A 22,153-nucleotide genomic window follows, 5' to 3' on the forward strand; every position below is an offset into this window, starting at 1 on the left:
AGACACCCAGGAAAATGGCACCAATTTCCAACAAATCGAACAAAAAACAGCAAGCTGCTTCCACAGTTTCAACAAGAAAGGTGAAACAAAACCCAATGCCAGAGGACCACCTGGACCTAACTAACAGCAGTCATAGACAAGGCAGAGGTTGACCTCCCACAGAAAGAAATCATCAGAATGCTGCTTAGAGTCAAACAGGACATGAGGGAAGCATTACAGAAAAAGGATGAAATAATAGAGGAAATAAAGGCCCTGCACCAAAGGGAAATACATGAGTTAAAGGGCGAGATAATAAAAAATAATAGCAAACTCAGACATCACCCGGAGAATGGAGGAGGCAGAGAACCACACCAGTGACCTAGATTCTCAAGCAGAAATTAATAAACGTGAGAAAAAGTCTAACAAGTCTATCAGAGAAGCTGAAGAAAACCTCAGAGGTATGTCTGACGCTATGAGAAGGAACAACATCAGAATTATTGGCCCGCCAGAGAAATGCACATCAAGGAAATCAGCATCCAAAATAGTGATGGAATGCTTGGTGGAAAACTTCCCTAACTTAATGAATGAAAACCAGGCAACTATCCAGGAGACCGAAAGAACACCAGCAAGACTGAATCTCCAGAAGACGTCACCAAGACATATAGTTGTCAAACTATCTAACTTGGAGGAAAAGGAGAAAATTATGAGAGCAGTTAGGGAAAAACGGGCAACCACATATAAAGGTAAGCAGCTAAGAAAATGCTCAGACCTGTCAGCAGACACTATGAAGAAGAGGAGACAGTGGAGCAGCATATTCTGAAAATTGCAGGAAAATAACGCAAACCCAAGAATACTTTATCCAGCCAAATTATCTATCAAAATTGAGGGAGAAGTGAGAGTCTTCTGGGACAAGGAAAGCCTTAGAGAATATGCTGAAAGGAACCCAGCACTACAAAGATGCTCACTGACCCAGTATGGGCAGAAGAACAACACTCACCAAGCACATACAAGAGACCGCCACACAGAACACCTCCACTCAGAGACCATCAATGGAAAACAGCCCCCAAGATAGAACAGGCTCAACGATGGAAAGAAGTCAAGCATGAACCACAAACACATATATGCACAGCCCAAAGAAAAGAAAGAGAGGTAAGAAAACACCCAACACAAGAGAGATAAAATGACGTCACAGGGTCCACAGATAGATGTAATAACCCTGAATATTAAAGGTTTGAACTACGGCCTTAAGAGACAGAGGCTAATAGACTAGCTTGGAAAACACAAACCCTCGATTTACTGCCTACAGGAGATACATCTCAACATTATAGATAAAAACAGGCTGAGAATGAAGGGATGGAGACAATATCAGGCAATCTCTAATTCAAAAAAAGCAGGGGTTGCAATCCTAACCTCAGATAAAACTGACCTCAAAGTGCAAACCATAAAAAGAGATAAGGATGGACACAATAAAATGCTCAAGGGAGCATTGCATAAAGAACCAACACGCATTCTAAACATTTACTCTCCAAACAAGCATCTAGCATCATACGTCAAGCAAACACTGAAAACGATGAAGAAAGAAATCACAGCCTCAACAATTACAGTAGGTGACTTCAATACACAGCTCTCTGAGAAAGATAGATCACTCGGAAAGAAACTCAACAAGGAGACTAAAGATCTAAACACTACAATTAGACAACTTGATCTCATAGATATCTACAGAGCTCTCCACCCAAACAAAAAAGAACTCTCATTCTATTCAAGTCCACATGGTACATTTATGAAATTAGACCACATGTTAGGGCATAAGGCGAGTCTACATGAATTCAATCACACTGATATCATACGGACCTCTCTCTCTGACCACTGTGCCATAAGATTGGAAACAAACAAAGGGAACATAAAGAAATCAAGGGCAAACCATTGGAGAATGAATCACTACTGCAAAAAGAGGGCGCACTGGCTCAGATCAGAGATGAAATTAGGAAATTTCTAGAAACCAACGATAATGAAAACAAAACATTCCAAAACTTGTGGGACACAGCCAAGGCAGTCATCAGAGGAAGTCTCCTAGCATTACATGCACACATTAAGAAGGAGGAGGGGCTCATGACTGATACACCGGCACAGCTGGAGTGGACTCAGCAAGAAAATCCAACGAACAGAAAAAGAAAAGAAATAAGAATAAGATCTGAGATTCAGGAAAGAGAAAATAAGAAAACTATGGGGAAAAAAATCAATGCTGCTAAAAGTTGGTTCTTCGAATGGATAAACCGAATCGACAAACCGCTCGTGAATTTGACCAAAAAAAGGAAGGAACACATCTCAATAGCAAGGATGAGGGAATATTACAATGGGCCATAGTGAAATCAAAATGATAATTACACAGTACTATGAAGGACTGTACTCCAATGAATTCAAAAACTTGGGAGACATGGATGAATTCTTGGAAAAACAATCCCTCCCTAGATTATACCAAATGGCCATCAAGAACCTCAACAGACCCATATCAATAGAAGAAATAGACAAGGCTGTCAAAGAATTACCAACCAAGAAGGCACCGGAACCAGACAGATTCACTGGTGAATTCTATCAAGCATTCAGGGAAAAACTGACACCAATCCTACACAAACTATTCCAGACCATAGAAAAAGATGGCAAATTTCCAAATTCCTTCTATGAAGCTAGTAGAACTCTAATACCTAAACCGGGAAAGATCCCACAAGAATTGAGAACTACAGACCAATGTCCCTAATGAATATTGATGTAAAAATCATTAATGAAATACTAGCCAAGAGAATACAAAAATATATAAAATAAGTAATTCACCATGACCAAGTGGGATTCATACCAGGGATGCAGGGACGGTTCAACATACGAAAGACCATTAGTATCATCCGCCACATTGAACCAAAGAAATATAAGAATCGCATGATAATATCAATAGAAGCAGGAAAAGCATTCAACAACATCCACCACCAATTCATGTTTAAGACACTCAAGAAATAGGAATGGAAGGAAAGTTCCTCAATATAATACAAGCTATATATGAAAAAACGAACAGCCAATGTGGTAGTCAATGGAGAAAAGACTAGATCAATTCTTATGAAAAAGGGGACTAGACAAGGATGTCCCCTGTTCCCACTCCTATTTAACATTGTGCTGGAGGTCCTAGCTAACAATATAAGGCAAAGAAAGGACATCAAAGGTATTCATCTGGGGGAAGGAAGAAGTGAAACTACCATTATTCAAAGACGATAAGATTTTATATATGGAAAATCCTAAAAGCTCCACAAGAGGAGTACTGGAATAGAGGAATATGACAGTGAAGCAGGTTAGAAGATCAACAAACAGAAGTCTTTTGTACTACTATACACATCAGACAAGGACACAGAAGAGATCAAAAAGGGGGTACCCTTCACAATAGCCAAACACAAATTGAAATATCTAGGGATATACATCACTCAAAAAACAGAATATCTGTATGAGGAAAACTACAAAACACTATTAAAAGAAACCAAGGATGACCTCAACAAATGGAAGGAGATCCCATGCTCGTGGACCGGCAGACTCAATATTGTAAAGATGTCAATTCTACCCAAGGCACTACATAAGTTCAATGTTATCCCGATCCAAATTCCAGCAACTTTCTTCAAAGAGTTGGAAAAACAGATTACCAACTTCATATGGAGAGGGAAGAAACCAAGAATTAGCAGAGAACTCCGCAAGAAGGACCAAGTTGGAGGGCTTACTTTACCCGACTTTAGCACCTACTACACAGCCACAGTGGTTAAAACAGTGTGGGACTGGTATAACGATAGATATTCAGAACAATGGAAAAGGATTGATAACCCAGAAATAAAATCATCAGCATACAGACAATTGATCTTTGATAAGGCCGTAAAGTATCAAATGGGGAGCAGATGCCCTCTTCAATTCATGGTGCTGGAAAAAATGGATGCGTAGCTGCAGAAAATGAAGCAAGACCTTTACTTCACTCCATACACAAGGATAAACTCAGGGTGGATCACAGTCCTTGAGGTAGGCCATCAGTGAGGGAATTGGGACGAACTTGAGAACCTTGGAACAGGGATTTCATAGACTATCAGAAATAGGAAGGACACCAACAAGGAGGAGACACAAATTGACCAGTGGGACATACTAAAAATAAAACACTTATGTACATCGAAAGAATTCACCAAGAAAGTAATAAGAGAAACTACAGAATGGGAAAACATCTTTAGCAATGACACATCAGACAAAGGCCTTATTACTAAAATCTACAACATGCTGTTAAATTACAACAGGAAAAAAACCAATTGTCCACTCAGGAGGTGGGCAAAGGACCTGAGCAGGAGTTTCTCAAGGGCAGAAATCCGAAAGGCCAATAAACATATGAGAAATTTTCCAGATCTCTAGCCATAAGAGAAATGCAAATCAAAACAACTATGCGATACCACCTAACACCCACAAAGATGGCCCAATTCAAGAAATCAGAAATTAAAAAGTGTTGGAGGGGATGCGGAGAGATAGGAACTCTTGTCCACTGCTGGTGGGCCTGTATGTATGTACAGCCATTGTGATAATCGATTTGGAGATATCTAAAACAGTTGGAAATAGAGTTACCATATGACCCAGCAATCTCCCTACTGGGCATATACCCAGAAGAGACGAAAAACAAACCACGGCCAGACATCTGTGCTCCAATGTTCATTGCGGCACAGTTCACAATTGCAAGGAGTTGGAAACAGCCAAATTCCCATCAACAGGCAAATGGATTAAAAAACTCTGGTACATACATACAATGGAGTATTAAGTATCCCTAAAAAGCAATGATGAATGCATGAAGCACATCACCGCATGGGAAGAACTGGAGGATATTATGCTAAGTGAAGTAAGCCAAACACAAAAGGACAAGTACTACATGAGTCTGCAGAGGTAAGCTAAAAAAATAAATAAATAAATTCAAAAGGGGCACATGGACGAAGATGCTGTAGACATACGTGCCTGGGATGAGGCCCGGGTAATATGGTAGGGACCAGACTAAACCCAAAGATACACATGGGATACATATAGTAGTCCTTTAAAAGGGAGGATGGAAAAAGATATGGATAGCCGGGGGAACAGGGCACTAACCCACACAGGGGGAGGGTGTTGATTGTGTCTCCACAGGGAAAGAGGGACCAGACTTCAACCAGGACTCCAAGACAAGAACGCAACACATTGACAAGAAGTAGGGAACTGACAGAGAGGCTTGAGGGACCGCCACATTACCAACTAAGTGGACACCACCCTCCCCCCAAGAAGAACTTGCTTCAGAGAACAGCACTGACGCTACAGCTCAAGAAGAGGGGAAGAGGGACTGGTCTGGTCAGAGCACATAGGAGCCAACAAGGGGCCATAGGGGGAAAAAAAAAAAAGAAATGATTGACGCACATCCTGGCTCACCAATCCCTGAGGACAATGTTCCTGCTCAGAACAGCAATGCACAGAGATGACCACAGGGCCGGCCCCACCATGGGACACAGAGTTCCTCATTGACCCATACCACCATTAGGACAACACTAGAGACACACAGCGGGAATTGTGGCCGCCATGAGCTCATCACACCGAAGCCAGCCCCTGGGGGCATGCAGCAGAGCAGTGGGGGAAGCAGAGCAATGAAGTCCCCAGGGATAGAGGCGGTGCCAGGGCATGGCACCCCATCAGACTTGACTGGAAAGCACCTGTGAAGGAAAACAAACGGACCCTGAACTAGTCATACGTTTATGTGTGTGTGTGTTGTTGTTGCTGTTGTAGTTATTGTTTTAGTTTCTGTTGTTGCTTCCCTGTACTCAATCTTGTGATGGTACAAAGCATGTCTACCTAAAAGGGATAGGAAGAATAAACAAGCCAGAAGAGAGAACAATGGGATGACAGTTCCGGGGGGACTTGAAGGTAAGGGTGACAGGGAAAGAAAGCCAAGGGACAAGGGAATAACAAGTGATCCAAAATCAGTCTCAAAGAGGGTATGGGAGGTCTTGCAGGGCTGGATCAAGGGCAATGTAACCAAGAGGAATCCCTAAAACCCAAATGAAGGCAGAACATGATAGTGGGACAAGAGGAAAGTACAAAGAAACAGAGGAAAAAATAGGAGGCAAAGGGTAGTCATAGAGATTTAAGCACAGACATATAAAGATGTAAATATATTTATATACGACGAGGAGGGAATACATCTATGTACATATATCTATAGGCTTAGTATTACGGAAAAAGATGGACAGTGGGCCCCTGCACAAGTACTCCCTCAACACAAGAACATTTTGTTCTAACAATTCGGCAGTCTGTGATGCTCACCTGCCTGGCACAATCGCTGATGACAATGGGTGCACAAGCAAATGTGGTGAAGAAAGCTGATAGTGCCCAGCTACCAAAAGATATAGCACCTGAAGTCTTAAAGACCTGAAGATAAACAAGCAGCCATCTAGCTGAGAGACAACAAAACACACATGAAAGAAGCACACCAGTCTTTTCTAGACTTGATCGCTGAGGACAAAGTGGGTGCATAAGCAAAAGTTGTGAACAAAGCTGATGGTGCCCGACTATCAAATGATATAGTACCTGGGGTCTTAATAGCTTGAAGACTATCAGGCGGCCATCTAGCTAAGAAACAACAAAGCCCACAAGGAAGAAGCATACCAGCCTACCCCGACACAAATGCTGAAGACAAAGCGGGTGCATGGGCAAGTGCGGTGAAGAAAGCTGATGGTGCCCTGTTGTCAAAATATATGGAATCTGGGGTCCCATAGGCTGGAAGATAAACAAAGAGCCATCTAACTGAAAAACAACAAAGCCCACATGGAAAATGCACACCAGCCTGTGAGATGACAAGGCATCGAAGGGATCAGGTATCAGGCAAAGACAAAAAAAAAAAAAAAGCATAGCATTGTGAATGATGGGGAGTGCAGAGTGGGGACCCAGGGCCCATCTGGGGGAAATTGGACATCCCCTTGCAGAAGGGTTGTGGGGAGGTGACGAACCAGTCAGAGTGTAGTGTAGCAACGATGAAACATACAATTTCCTCTAGTTCTTGAATGCTTCCTCCCCCGTGCCACTATCATGATCCCAATTCTACCTTACATAACCAGGTGGACCAGGAGATGTACACTGGCATGGATAGGAACTGGAAATACAGGGAATCCAGGACAGATGAGCCCCTCAGGAACAGTGGTGAGAGTAGCAATATCGGGAAGGTTGAGGGAGGGTGAGGGAGAAACTGGAAATAGATGACAAGGTCTACATGTAACCTCCTCCCTGGAGGACAGACAGCAGAGAACTGGGTGAGGAAGACATTGGATGGTATGAGATATGATAAAATAATTATTTATAAATTATCAAGAGTTCGGGGGGAGGGGGAGTGGGGATGAAGGACAAAATGAGGAGCTGATGCCAGGGGCTCAGGTGGAGAGTGGGTGTTTTGAGAATGGTGATGGCAACATATGTACAAATATGCTGGACACAAATGATGTATGTATGGATTTTTTAAAAGTTGTATGAGCCCCTAATAAAATGATTAAAATATTAAAATATATCTAATATTATCAACAACATGAACACTATCTCTAGAAAGCGGTATTATTCTATTCATTATAAGTATTTTTGAGTAAGAAAACTAGAAATTACTGCTGTGAGGTTTCCTACTATTCACTGATTCCTTCCTTGTATAGCTTTAATTTTTCTAGCATTTTTTCCCTATAACATGATAAACATTTTTTTAAATTTATTTATTTAAACATTTTTTAAAATAAATCGTTTTATTGGGGGCTCTTACAGCTCTTAAACAATCCATACATCAGTTGTAACGAACACATGTGTACATATGTTGCCATCATAATTTGCAAAACATTTTCTTTCTACTTGAGCCCTTGGTATCAGCTCCTCTTTTTTCCCTCCATTCCTCCCACTTGCGAACCCTTGATAAATTATAAATTATTGCTGTTTTCATATCTTATACCATCCACTGTCTCCCTTTACCCACATTTCTGTTGATCATCCCTGGGTGGGGGGGAGAAGGGGGATAATGCATCAATCATTGCAATCAATTTCCCCTTTCTCCTCCTCAGCCCCTCCCCACCACCCTTCCCATACCCTCATGGTATCGCTGCTCCCATTATTGTTCCTGGGTAGTTTATCTGTCCTGGATTTCCTGTGTTGAGAGCTCTTTTCTGTACCAGTGTAAATGTTTCAGGATACCTAGGTTTGTAGGGTAGAACTGGGGTCATAATCGTGGGCGGGAGGGGAACTATTAAAGAACTAGAGGAATGTTGTTATTGTGATTCTTCCAGGGATTTTGTTGTTTCCCTGTTAGAAGGCCGCTTGTTGTAACTTCAAGCTTTTAACACCCCAGACACTATATCTTTTAGTATCCGGGCCCCATCCACGTTCTTCACCACATTAGCTTAAGCACCCATTTTGTGCTCAATGATCACACCAGGAAGGTGAAAGTCACAGAATGCCAGGTTATTAGAACAATGTGTTATTGCACTGAGAGGGTATTTGAGTAAAGGCCCAATGTCCATCTGTTTCCTTAACACTTAACATATAAATATATGTACATTAGCCTATATCCCTATGTTTATATATTAATAAATTTACATATACATAATAAACATTTTAAAGATATGCACATGGGCACCTTATGTTTTTTCGCCATCAACTTTAAACTATAACAAATAGTGAACAAAAAAGTAGATAAGAGGAGCCTTTCCTTTAGTATCAAACTTTTTCATTAATATCAGTCGCTCACTCATTGCCACTGAGTTGGTGCTGTCCCATAGTGACCAAGTATGGCTTTCTGAGACTGTTTATAGTAGAAAGCCCCACACAGCTGCTGGTAGTTTTGAATAGGCAATCATGCGGATCGAAACCCAACTCATAACCACTACACTACCAGGGCTTCCTCAAACAGTTTACTCCAGGGAAAATACTGGAAAACTACAAATGGATGATTCTTTTGGGGAGAGTCATGGGGATAAAGGAAGGGCTTTGAAGTCAAGATAAATTAAATTCAAATCCCATTTGGTTATTGGGCATATTACTTCATGACTAAAGCTTCACTTTTAGTTTTTCAAATAGAAGGAAATCATGCATTTAAAAGGGTTGTCATCAGAATCAAAAGAGATGAGTTATAGCCATGAGGGAAATGCAAATCAACACCATAATGAGATACCACCACATACTCAAGAGGATGGTTATCATCAGAAAAACAAGTAATAAGAGGTCAAGAAAACTGCAACCCTCATCTATTGCTGGTGAGATTATAGAATGGTGCAACGCTTAATGAAACCATTTGGCAATTCCTTAAAAAGTCAGACATGACCTAGAAATAAGTGTGTTCCTGGATGTCTACCAAAAAGACTTGACAGTGGAGACAAAAACTCTTTCACCTACATGTCTGTCATTGCAACATTGCACAGATGCACAATAACCATGTATTAGTTCAACTGAAAGAATATAATACAAGCATCCTAGAATGCTTCTTCTACAATGACTGATTTTGATAACAAACCACTCCTCACTATCTCTCCAAAGACCAGTGAATTTGCTTTGGATTGGGTTGCTCTGAGGGCCTGGAAAATGAAAAATAAAAGGGAATTCATGTCTGGATGAGGCTTATCATCCATTTCCTTTCTCCTACCCTGACCACTGCCTATTGGAGTACAGTTACAATGCTTGGCTTTGGCCTCAGATCACCACAATCCCTGGATGCCAGCTCCTACATTAATCTTACCATTATAGATTAACTTTTCCTGGGCAAAGACTTGCTCTAGATTAGTCTTTCCTCACTTCTCAAAGAAGGTGAAAGAATGTCAACAGAGAACAGAATGTCATACTATTCTAAGATAATCCAACAATAAGTCAGTAAAATAACATGTGTAAGTCCTCCCCAGAAACACCTGAAAATTCTCGATTTAATATAACAAACATCCTTTAAAGGAATAGCATTTATAGAGGTCTAAATAAAGGCATGTACATATGCAAATATATTTATATATGAGGATGGGGAAATATATCTATGTGCATGTATTTATTGGTTTAGTATTAAGGTAGCAGAACATTGGACCTCCACTCAAGTACTCCCTCAATTCAAGAATACTTTCTTCTATTAAATTGGCATTCTATAATGCTCACCTTCCTGACACAACCACTGTAGACAAAGCAGGTGAATAAGCAAATGTAAAGAAAGCTGATGGTGCCCTGCTATCAAAAGATATAGCATCTGGGGTCTTAAATGCTTAAAGATAAACAAGCGGCCATCTAGCTCAGAAGCAACAAAGCCCACCTGGAAGAAGCACACAAGTCTGGTGATCACGAGGTGCTGAAGGGATCAGTTATCAGGCATCAAAGAGCAAAAAAATCATACCACTGTGTGCTTACCTCCATGATTCAATTGCTGAAGACAAATGGGTCCATAAGCAAATGTGACAAAGAAAGCTGATGGTGCCTGGGTATCAAAAGATAGAGCGTCTGGGGTCTTAAAGGCTTGAAGGTAAACAAGCGGGCATCTAGCTCAGAAGCAAAAAAGTCCACATGGAAGAAGCACACCAGTTTGTGTGATCACGAGGTGTCGAAGGGATCAGGTATCAGGCATCATCAGAACAAAACATTTTATCATCGTGAATGAGGAGGGGTGCAGAGTGGAGACCCAAAGCCCATTTGTAGGCCACTGGACGTCCCCTTACAGAAGGGTCTGGGGAGGAGACGACCCAGTCAGGATGTGATGTAGCAATGTTTCCTCCTCCCCCACTGTCATGATCCCAATTCTGCCTCACAAATCTAGCTAGACCAGAGGATGTACACTGGTACAGATAGGAACTGGAAATTCAGGGAATCCAGGGCCGATGATTCCTTTTGGACCAGTGGTGTGAGTGGTGATACTGGGAGGGTACAGGAAAGGTAGATTGAAAAGGGGGGACCGATTACAGGGATCTACATGTGACCTCTTCTCTGGGGAACGGACAACAGAAAAGCGGGTGAAGGGAGACGTCAGACAGGGAAAGATATGACAAAATAATGATTTATAAATTATCAAGAGCTCATGAGGGAGTGGGGAGCGAGGAGGGAGGGGAAAATGAGGAGCTGATGCCAGGGGTTTAGGTGGAGAGCAATGTTTTGAGAATGATGAGGGCAATGAGTGTACAAATGTGCTTTACACAATTGATGTATGTATGGATTGTGATAAGATTGTATGAGCCCCTAATAAAATGATTTTTTAAAAATAAGGAATACCATATATACTCAAATATAAGCTGAACCGAGTATAAGCCAAGTCACCTAATTATTACCTGGGAAAAAAGAAAAACTGATTGACTCGAGTATACGGCTAGGGTGGAAAATGCAGAAGCTATTGGTGAGTTTCAATAATCAAATGAAAATAAAACTACTAAAAATTGAGACATCAGTGGGGTAATGCATTTAAATATTTTTAAACAAGACTTTGAAAAAGAACTTTCATGGTAATCCACTCTCCCCTCCCCGCACCCCTCCCCCATGTGTTAACCGGGAGGGGTTGGGGGAGTCTGTGCGGGCAAGGGATGCAGGATGTGAATTAATACAGAGACCAGATGTGAGAGACAGAACACAGCCACAGACACATCCTTACCAGTTCAGCTGCCGCCGTAAGTGACTAACTACAGGTCCTTCTGCAAATTGAAGCCGTCCACATCATAGGACAGCTCTGATTGGTTAGATATGAGTAAACAAACATTCAAAGCCCTGCAGTGTCAACGGGGCTTTGAATGAACAGTGGAGGAACGGCTATCACCTGCGAGATAATGGGCACTCATCCTGTTATAAGCCGAACCCCAGTTTTTCAGTACTCGGCTTATACAGGAGTATATATGGTAGGTTGGTTTACAACAAGCCACACATAATTCCTAAGGCTCAAAAACAAAGAGACAGCCACAAACCACAGCAAATTTTGGAAAGTGGAAGCAAGAATTTCAATAATCTGGAGCACTGTTCTTTAACAAGCATACATGGAAAGGAACAAAATTCTGTATGAGTTAAAGATTAGAAGAAAAAACCCTGGCATCAGACCGGATCACTAAACGATCCAATTCTCAGTGGAAGGGAAAAAAACAGAGGAGGGTAAAAATACTTAACTGTATCTGCCCTGGTTAGAAGTTAGGGAAAAGTCTTTTCTAGAAGAAAATATGTGCCTATTCAGGAGGTATGTGTGTGAAAGTGTACTTTGTATTTTGTTCCATCTTGGGTTCTTGTTTTTCTTTTTCTCACGATCTTTATAATCATCAACTTCTATCCCAAGATATTAATATAAAAATTTGTCCCAGAGCAGTGACAGGCCAGAGGGTCTTCCAGAAACAAACTAAGTGCCCACCATTAGGGGCCATGTCTGGAACCCACACCCTGGAAGAATCTAACACTGAAGGTACACCTATACTAGGTCAAAAGCCCCACCTAAACATGTGAGGAAAACGTTAGGAGGATTATGCACATCTGGAAATTCCAAATAATCTCATAATATGATCTAACCTTAATATATGTATGTCAAAAATTAATAAGACAGAAGAAAACAATCAAATATATAAGAAACACAATTCAAAACAAGGAAAATTTGAAGAGACATAAAAGAGCAACAAATTTCTCAAGAGTCCACAAAGAGGACAGCTGTTAACTGACCAAGTAATCATTGAGCAGGAATAATTCTCTAGATGGGCAGCAGTATTAATATTAAATTTTACATGAAAAGTTGCTGGGGGACAAAATAGGAACAGGGACTCAAAGATTCAACCCACAAGGTATTAAGTTCTTTAAAATTAAAGAAAGTAAACTATTGTAATAGCAAGACAATAAAAACGACTTCAACCAAATTATCAAACTAGTGTAAGTAATAGAGCAACCTAAATTATGACCTCTTATGACAGAATAAGAAATAAACATTTGCCATTTATAAAGTAAATTCACCAAAAAAAACTTTATGAAAATATTTAAATTGTTCTATGAAGAAGCAATCAGATAAATCTAACTGGCCTGGATGCCTGAAAACGTCAACATCATTAAAACAACTTTAAAGGTGGGCAGGGCAGTAAGACTGACACACTCACTACAAAATGGAATTTATGGGTCTTGACAGGACTGTAAATCAAAGGGAAATGCTATAAAAGATCTTTGGGGCAATTACATAAATTTTAATACAGTGTATATGTTTGATGATATTATAGAATAACTAGGAAAGGATATCTTCTCTGTTTTCTAAATATGAAGGGGAATGTCCATATTCGTGAGAGAAGAACGTTGAACAAGTTAAATGTATTATGACACAATGTATTTGACTTCAAAATCACCAGCAAATAAAAAGGTACACATACGCATGCATACATAATGTAGATGAGAAAGTTCATGGAAAAATGGTATTATATATAATTTTGAAGTTTCCTGTCTATGGGTAGAGGTGTAAAACAAAGGTTTTGAATGTTAAAATGGAAAATCTAAGTGAATGGTACATAGAGGGTTTGTAAGTCCTTCAATTTTTCCTTTAAAAATACACTTCCCAAAGACACAAATAGAAATGGCTATCCTCCACCCAGAAGAATTTATTTCAAAGGATGGCATTGAATCTGTAGCTCTAGGAGAGGGACATATCTGATCAGAGCACATGGGAGCAGATGAAGGGGGAGGAGGAGAGAGTGGAGCACATCCTGGGCCATCAGGCCTTGAGGACGATGACCCCAATTAGAGCAGCCAGTCCACAGAGAGGACCACATGGCCAGCCCCACTATGAGACATCACATCCCTCACTGACCCATGGCCCTGCGGGGGATAGCACCGGAGACACAGTGTGGGAATTGCGCCCGACCTGATCCCACGACACCGAGGCAAAGCACTGGGGGAGTGCAGCGGAACAGCAAGGGAATGGAGCAGCAAGGTTCCCAGGGAATGCTGAAGGTAGACTTTGGGGCCAGGACGTGGTGCCCCAACAGACTGGACTGGAAAACACTCCTAAAAGCCAACAAACGATCCTTGAACTAAAAAAAAAAAGAAGAAGAAGAAAGAAATGGCTATCCTACAAAAAAGTACATGACATCAGTATTAAACAGGGAAATTCAAATTAAAGCTACAATGAGGCAACACATCTTAGCCACTTGTTGATGGGTTTTTTTTAAGGTGTCATCTAGCCACTAAAGAAACAAACCACTGCTATCCAGCTGATCCCAACTCATTACAGGACCACATATAGCAGCTGGTAGATTTGAACTGTCGACCATGCCATCAGAACTCCTAACACTAACTGCTAACAATGACAATACTAACTGAGCGTATGATACAATACAAAATTGCCAGAATTATTTGGAAATTTCTTACAGTTAAACATACATAATGGCAGGCATCAGTCACTTATGACTACACATGGGTCAAATCCAGTCTATAATCTGATTCTGTATAGCCCTCAAGTTAATAAGCTTTTACGTTTTTAAAGGACTATTAAAAACAAGAAGAAAATACTATGGGGACCCTAAGTAGCCTGGAAGCCTAACAGACATTTACTATGTAACCAAAAGAAACAAACTCACTCCATCGAGTCAATATCAACTTTCAGAGACCCTATAGAACAGGGTCAAACTCCCCTGGGAGTTTCTGAGACTAACTCTTGACGGAAGTAGAACATCCCCTCTTTCTCCTACTGAACCACTGGTAGTTTCTAACTACCCAACAGATAACCACTACATCACCCGGGCTCCATATTTACTATTGGGACAGGTATTTATTTAATACCAACTCCTGATCTAGGACTCAAGGGTTCCACTCCAATGCGATACCTGAGACATGAAAGCATGTCCACCAAAAGACTTGTACCTGAATGTTTATAGATGTCTTATTCGCAGTAGCTAAATACTGGAAATGATCCAAACATCCATCAACTGAGGAATGAAGACACAAATCTAAGTTTGCCCATACACTAGAACATTATTCAGGAGAAATGGGGTGGTGGGTAACGGAGTCGGGGAACTGCTGATATGCACAACAACATCAACAAACTCCAAAGACATGGTATTAAGTGAAGGCAGTCAGAAACAAAGACATACATGATGCATGAGGCCACTTACGCCACGCAAAAGTAGGTGAAACTATGGTAATGGAAATAAGCGAGGCTGGCTGGAAAAGGACCTGGAGCAATTTTCTCGGTGGGATTGGAAACATTCTGTATCTTGTTTGGGATGGAGAATACATAGGCAAATGCAAATGCCAAAGCACAAGACCTGAACATTCAGGTTACAGCATGTTATTATTCTACCTAAATTTCAAAAAGATAAAATACTATACAATACTCTTGATCCCATTGTCACCTTCATTTCTCCTTCACTTCCTTGGAACACAGAGGAGTACAGAAGAACCACAAAACAAGGACCACCCCGAGCAATACACTGCTAGATGAAACAGAATAAGAAACCATAAAAATTAGAAAATCTTTGTATTAAATTGCTGTTGTTTGGTGTCGCCAAGGAGATTACAACTCACAGAGACCCTGTAAAGCAGATTGGCGTTGGCGCAGAGTTTCCTAGGCTATCGGGCGTACAACCCCCAGGAGGTCTGCTTGGGGCTGCTGGTGCAGTCACACTACCAGCCTTTCAGTTAGCAGCTGGGGGCTTAATCATCAGGGTGCCAGGCTCCTTAGATGAAGTTATTCTACTTCTACAAAAGTTGACCTCACGGGACGAAAAACCCTTCATGCTATAGGGTCGATGCTGACTCATAGTGACCCAATATGACAGAGTAGAACTGCCCCTGTGGGTTTCCAAGACTGTAACTCTTTACAAGAATAGAAAGCCCCATTTTGTTTGGTTTCCCTACTCCTACCCGCCCAAGGAGTACCCAGTGGTTTCAAACTGTGGACCTTGCAGATCACAACCCAATATGGAACCACCCTGCCACTGTGGCGCCTCAACCTTACCAAGGGCCCTGCTATTCAAGTAGTATTCAAGAAAGAAAAGAGGAAACATAACCTACATTATAGTACAACTACTACATTTTGTAAAGTTCTAATAGTTTACATGCTTTCCCCGTGGAATATTTCCTCTTTTTAGAATGTGTTCTACTCATTCAGATTATATTACTGCTAGAAAATCCAGCTGAAATCCAGCTGTATTCAAAATGCCAATTAAAATTATATATAATTCACTGCTTTAAGCTATACCTTTTGTTCATATACAAATAGTATTAGATTATTTTTCAGTTATGAAACTTTCAGCTGAATATTAAATCACTTAGGAAAGTTAAACAATTACAGTATTCCCTTAGTGACATGGCAGTTATGCTGTGGGGCAAAATCTTCTCATAAATAGGATTGTATAAACATTTAATTAAGCTAACTCTAACATTCTAGAGCTTTGCTTAAATCTATTCTGGTGACGAGTAATTATTCTGGCAGTTTTCTTATTTGACTCTGGTTTTCAGAGCTTTGAAAAAGAATCATGAACACATTCATAGAAGATACTGTGATGCTTGCATTTTTTTTAGTACAAAAGTGAACAATAAAACTGATTTTTTTAATTGAATATACTCTTTTCAAGCCAAGAATAAAATTTAAAACCTTACACTCTTTAATTTTTTTAAATGACTCAAAAATAAGCCTTGAAATAAATAAAGCAAAAATATACTTACGGAACTAGCATCAACATCACTATGTATGGCAACCGTCTTAATACCCATCTTCTTACAAGTTTTAATGACCTATTTTAAGAGACATTAATATCAACTGTTATTCATATTTAAATTAATTCACTAGTAATAAAATAAGATTAAAATTCTACTTACCCTACATGCAATTTCTCCTCTATTAGCAACAAGAATTTTATCAAAAGTCTAAAGAGAGAAAAAATATATTAGACATTATTACACGTGTGCACACATGCACATATACACACACACACAAATCACCTAAAAGTGAAAGCTCTGCTCTACTCTCCAGTAAAAGACCATTAAAATCAACATTATTTTTATTTACTCACATATATTTATAATTAGTGACAAATTACATAAAATATTACTGATACTCTGGTTCTATAATCATGAACTTCAGAACTGTATCTTTTTTAATGACAATATAATCACTTATGAAAACTCTATGACCACAAATCACCATGGTTTTCCATAATTAACAGTATGATCCCATTAACTATTGCTTCTCATTAAAAACTACAAGTAATATGCCCATTTACAACTATGGAGCTATTAAATTAATCTAACATTTAGCCCTGCAGTATTGTTAAACTATCAATTGATTAGATTACTTTAGACATAAGAAAACTAAGTAAGACTGTCAGAAAGAGATTTACCTGTTTATGGACTAAGCAATTCAATTGTGTGGATTATGAAAATTTGTGGATAACATTAGAAGAACAAGAATTCCAGTAAACTTAATTGTCCTCCTTCAGAACCTGTATTTAGGCCGAGAGGCAGGCATTCACACAACACCAAGGGGCAGTTTAAAATTAGGAAAGGTATGCATCAGGGTTGTATCCTTTCACTAGACTTAATTAATCAATATGCTAAGCAAATAATCTGAGAAGCAGTACTATATGAAGAAGAATGTGTTCTCAGGATTGGAGGAAGACTTATCAACAACTAGTATGTTATACGGAGACAATACAATCTTGCTTTCTGAAAACAAACAAAATTTGAAGCACTTTCTGATGAAGGTCAAAGAATACAGCCTCAGTATAGACTATACCTCAACATAAAGAAAACACAGCAAATAGCATATTTCATTGGACAAATTTACTGCAAAAGCAGATACCTACCTTTTATCTTGGATATTGGGCTATATTAAAAAAGTTTTTAATTGTCATGGGAGCACTGGGTAATTTTTTTTCTTCCCGAAAAGAGGGCAGTAGGCCATATTAATTTCAGAACGTGTGGTCTAGAGATGTAAATTCTAGCCCCAGTTTTGCCACTAACAATCTATTGGGTTTAAGAAAAAGGGATCCCTATAAGTCTTAATTTCCACATTCAGGCGGTCCTCAAGTAACTAAAAAGATCCATTCCTAACTATGTCTTCAAGTTGAATGTACAGGTTATTCTGAACAGGCAGAGTTCTTAACTAGTCTTAACTTTACTGCAAGAAAAGCTCAAAGGCTTTTCAAGTATTTAAAAGCTGCACATGGAGCAAATGAAAGTGATTTGTGTAAAGAATTTGTTGCAAGTAGGGGTTCTGGGTTCAATCAATTCAAACTGAGGGCAAATTTGCGTAATACCTGTTGTCCATAAATTTGCAAGTACCAGTTGTCAATAAATGGAAGTAACCAAGTAAACTGATGGTATTCTATTAGGAAACTATTTGATAAGATGTACTTCCTGCTATAAAATTATGCAAGCTAATCCTTTTTAAAATAACAATGATGTTAAGTAACCTCTATATAATGCATTTAGTACACAATTATTCCCAGGTTACTAAATTGTGGTAAGTTACATAGAATTACAAGAACAATGGTGGTTCAAGGGTAGAATTCTTGTTAGGTAGTCTATCATAGGCGATGGGGTGTCCATAAAGCATGCCCAGAGGGCCTAGCTATGGCTGAACTCCTCTGGCAACATCTTGGAGGCAGATGGCTCCCCAACCAACTCATGGGGACACTCGTAATGTATTACTGCAGCCCCATCCTTTTGTGGCCATCTTTTCGGCTATTCTTGCTGGTGTATGGGATTTTACATTGGCCTTTCTGTGCCTGCCTTCCCAGGAACTTGCATGCCTTCCCCAGTCTGGATTTCTGGAAGGGGGGCTGGGACCCTGTTGCCTGCAGGGTGGGAGGATAGCGATTCCCAAAGCCTTTTCCAGTCTCAGTGGTCTGCTTCGTACTCCGGCCGGCTGGATGGCTGGATGTGCCCGTGTCAACCCTGGTGGTTTTTGCAGGGCTCTGGCTCTGGTGGCTAGCCCCATGCTGGCTTTCGGCTAGGCCGCAAGCTGTGGCCACCAGTTTCCAACCACGTGAGTCTCCATGCCCTGGCAGCATGTCGCCACCGGTGGTCCACCAATTTGGCTTCAGGCCAACGGAGCGGGTGACCCTGGCCAGATGGTGCCCACTGCTCCAAACATGTGGAGGGGCAGTGCCTAGGGAGCTGGTTGCTTAGAGCCCGGGAGCTAGCCCTGCCTAGCCCCAGGAGCCGACTGTTTCCCTTTCCCCCTCCATTCCCCTTAGCTTTCTCCTGGTTTTTCAAACAAGCTGCTATAGTGTTCTCCCAGTGTGGGCTTGCTCCTTGCTACCAGCTGGTTTTCCATTGCCAGGCCTAGGCAAAAGGCATTCGGAAGCCGAGCCAAAGTAAATGTTAACTTTCACATTTCAGTGATGCTGCCTCCGGCACTTTTGGGGACAGTTCTTAATACAGCTCCGCTGACGTGATGTTCCAGCCAGAAATTTCCAATTTCCCTAAAGGTTCCCTGAGCTGCTGGATAGACGTCCTTTCCCTTCAGAGATTTGAGTGTGTTCTTGCTGGCAGGCGACTTTGAAGGCCATGGGGCCACACCAAGCATTGGCCCTCCTGGCTTGTGGTCTAGAAAACAGTCAGACCAAATGCTGGCTGCAGCGACTGGTCTTTGACCCCCTTCCCTCGGGTGGGGACACCTGCCTGAGGCCTCAGATTCACGGTACTCCAGAGGTGCATGCTGAAGCTGCAGCTACGACCTTGAGGCATCAAGCTCTCAATAGCATTCCTTGTTGTGTGTTTTCTAGATGGGACGTACCAGCTCGATACCCAGGAATTGCCCCCTTGGATGTATCCTATCCAATTGGGATAGACTTGATCCAGAGAGGCTGGACAAACAGAAGCTGATTACACTTTGCAACTTTGTACCTTTTAGAGAAAGGAGAATCGTGGCCAACCAGTGGTACACTTTCCCTTCTAACCCTGAGCCAGCTAGAGTATTTTTGTGGAACGATGGGGAAGTGGGCAGGGATCCTGTATGTCAGAGCATTTTTCCTTTTGAGGGAGCAGTAAACCAGCTTAAGACTCTTCTGCTTCAAGCTCCAGCACTGGGTCTCCCAGACCCTCCTAAGAAGTTTTTCCTGCATGCTCATGAGAGAAAGGGGGTAGCTCTGGGGGTGCTGGTCCAGAAGCTAGGACCTCAGCCCAGCCAGTGGCCTACCTATCAAAGAGGTTAGATCCTACATCAGCAGGCTGGCCACCTTGTCAACTAGCAATTGCTGCCGTGGCCCTCTTGGTCCAGGATGCAGTAAACATCACCATAGGGGGTACTTTAGAGGTCCTAACTAATCATAGGATCTCCGAAGTGCTATAAGCTAAAGGCTGTAACTGGCTTTCTGATAGCTGCCTATTGAAGTACCAGATTCTCCTTATAGAAAACCCTGATGTCACTATCCAGACCTGTAGCACACTCAATCCAGCCACATTGCTCCCTGATCCAGGGGAGGACACTCCACCCCTTCATTCCTGCTTTGAGCTGCTGTCCACTAATAACCTGCCATGACCAGACCTCAAAGACCAACCGCTGGTGGTTGCAGACCATATGTGGTTCTCGGATGGGAGCAGCTTTGTGATTGAGGGAGTGCGCAAGGCAGCTTATGCCACTGTCTCCCTCGACCAAGTCATTGAAGCTAGTCCCCTGCCCCCGGGAACTTCATCCCAGCTGGCTGAACTCAGAGCCTTAACCCAGGGCCTTGAACTAGCAGAGGGGAAGAAACTAATGCTATTTACTGACTCCAAATATGGGTTTCTGGTTCTCCACGCCCACTCTTCTCTCTGGCAGGAGCAAGGATCTCTCACCCCTCAGGGAAGCCCCATTACGTATGGGAGCCAAATCAAGGCACTCTTGGAAGCTGTCCAAATACCAGCTGAAGTGGCAGTAGTGCACTGCCAAGGGCACCAGAGGGGAAACTTGAAGTCGCCGTGGGCAACCATGCTGCTGATAAGGCCACCAGACAGGCAACCTTGGCACCAGCTCCTCAGCTTCTGTAAATTCCCTAATTCCCCGAAACCAGCTCCCTCTTTCAGATTACTCGCCAGAGAAGTGGAACAAGCAAAGACACAGGAATACTGCCTTCGACCTGATGGATGGTGGGAGAAAGACAAGCTCCTCTTGCCACAAGAGGTTACAGTGGAAAGTCATGAAAGCCTTTCACGACGTCACTCGGCTTAGCCATAAGCCCTCCTTGACCCTGCTCACTCAGCAGTTCTGTGGGGCCAACTTAACCTCAACCATCAGGTCAGTAACTTCCCATTGTCTCACCTGTCAGATCAACAGCCCCCAAGGGCACTCAGAAGTCACCTTGCTCAACCTGTCCAGCGCAAAGAATCCTACCCTGGGGAAGACTGGCAGATAGATTTTACCCAGGTTCCTGCTGTCCAGGGATTTAAGTATCTTTTGGTGTTTATAGACACCTTTACTGGGTGGATTGAAGCATATCCCACCCGCACTGAGAAGGCTCATGAAGTGGCTAAAAAACTACTTCAGAAAATAATTCCTCAATTTGGGCTTCCCAAATCGCTGCAGTGTGATAATGGGCCTGCTTTCATGTCTCAAATCACTCAGGTAGTCTCCCAACACTTGGGAATAAGTTATCGTCTCCACTGTGCCAGGAGGCCTCAGGCAGGTGTAGAGAATCAACACCTGAAGTTAACCCTCAGAAAGCTGACACAAGAAACTCAGATGAGCTGGAAAAATGCGCCACCCATAGCTCTGTTACGTCTTAGGTTTGACCCATGGCAACCCACATTTGAGCCCTATGAAGTCTTATACGGGCGGTCTTTTCTTATAACAGAGCCAGCAATAGACTCTAAGGTAGTCTTAATATAGCAATATGCCACCCAAGTAGCCCAATGTCAGGAGGCATCCCATCAGTTTGGGCTCACTGGGACGCAAGGGGAGGAAAAGTTACCTCCCTAGTTCTTATAAAAACTTGGAAGGACAGGTCCCCTAATTCCCAGCTCCAGCCAGTCTGGAAGGCACCTTTGCCAGTAATTCTCTCTATCCCCACTGCTGTCAAAGTTCCAGGGCAGCGTGCTTGGTTCCACCATACACGGGTGAAACCCTGGAAACCATCACCATCCGACCCCTCCAAGGCAGAGGCTGCAGACGAATACTCCTGTGAGTCACTGGACCATCTTAGGATGGTACTTCATCGCCACCCCAGGACAGATGAGGGCTACCCATACGGTTCTA

The 22,153-nt window shown here is 41.8% G+C and overlaps 1 protein-coding gene across 1 annotated transcript in view; it reads right to left on the reverse strand.

Annotated features, from left to right (window-relative positions):
- Positions 1 to 22,153, reverse strand: part of PCCA (propionyl-CoA carboxylase subunit alpha) — a 436,534-nt gene that overhangs the window by 376,521 nt on the left and 37,860 nt on the right. Inside the window, exons 3-4 of the mRNA XM_075563454.1 lie at positions 16,795 to 16,842; positions 16,642 to 16,710 (exon numbers count right to left, since the gene is read on the reverse strand). Coding sequence (XP_075419569.1) covers positions 16,642 to 16,710; positions 16,795 to 16,842 — 117 coding nt within the window. The remainder of the gene's footprint in view (positions 1 to 16,641; positions 16,711 to 16,794; positions 16,843 to 22,153) is intronic.

Source organism: Tenrec ecaudatus, chromosome 11, assembly GCF_050624435.1.
Source record: "Tenrec ecaudatus isolate mTenEca1 chromosome 11, mTenEca1.hap1, whole genome shotgun sequence".
NCBI classification, from domain to species: domain Eukaryota; kingdom Metazoa; phylum Chordata; class Mammalia; order Afrosoricida; family Tenrecidae; genus Tenrec; species Tenrec ecaudatus.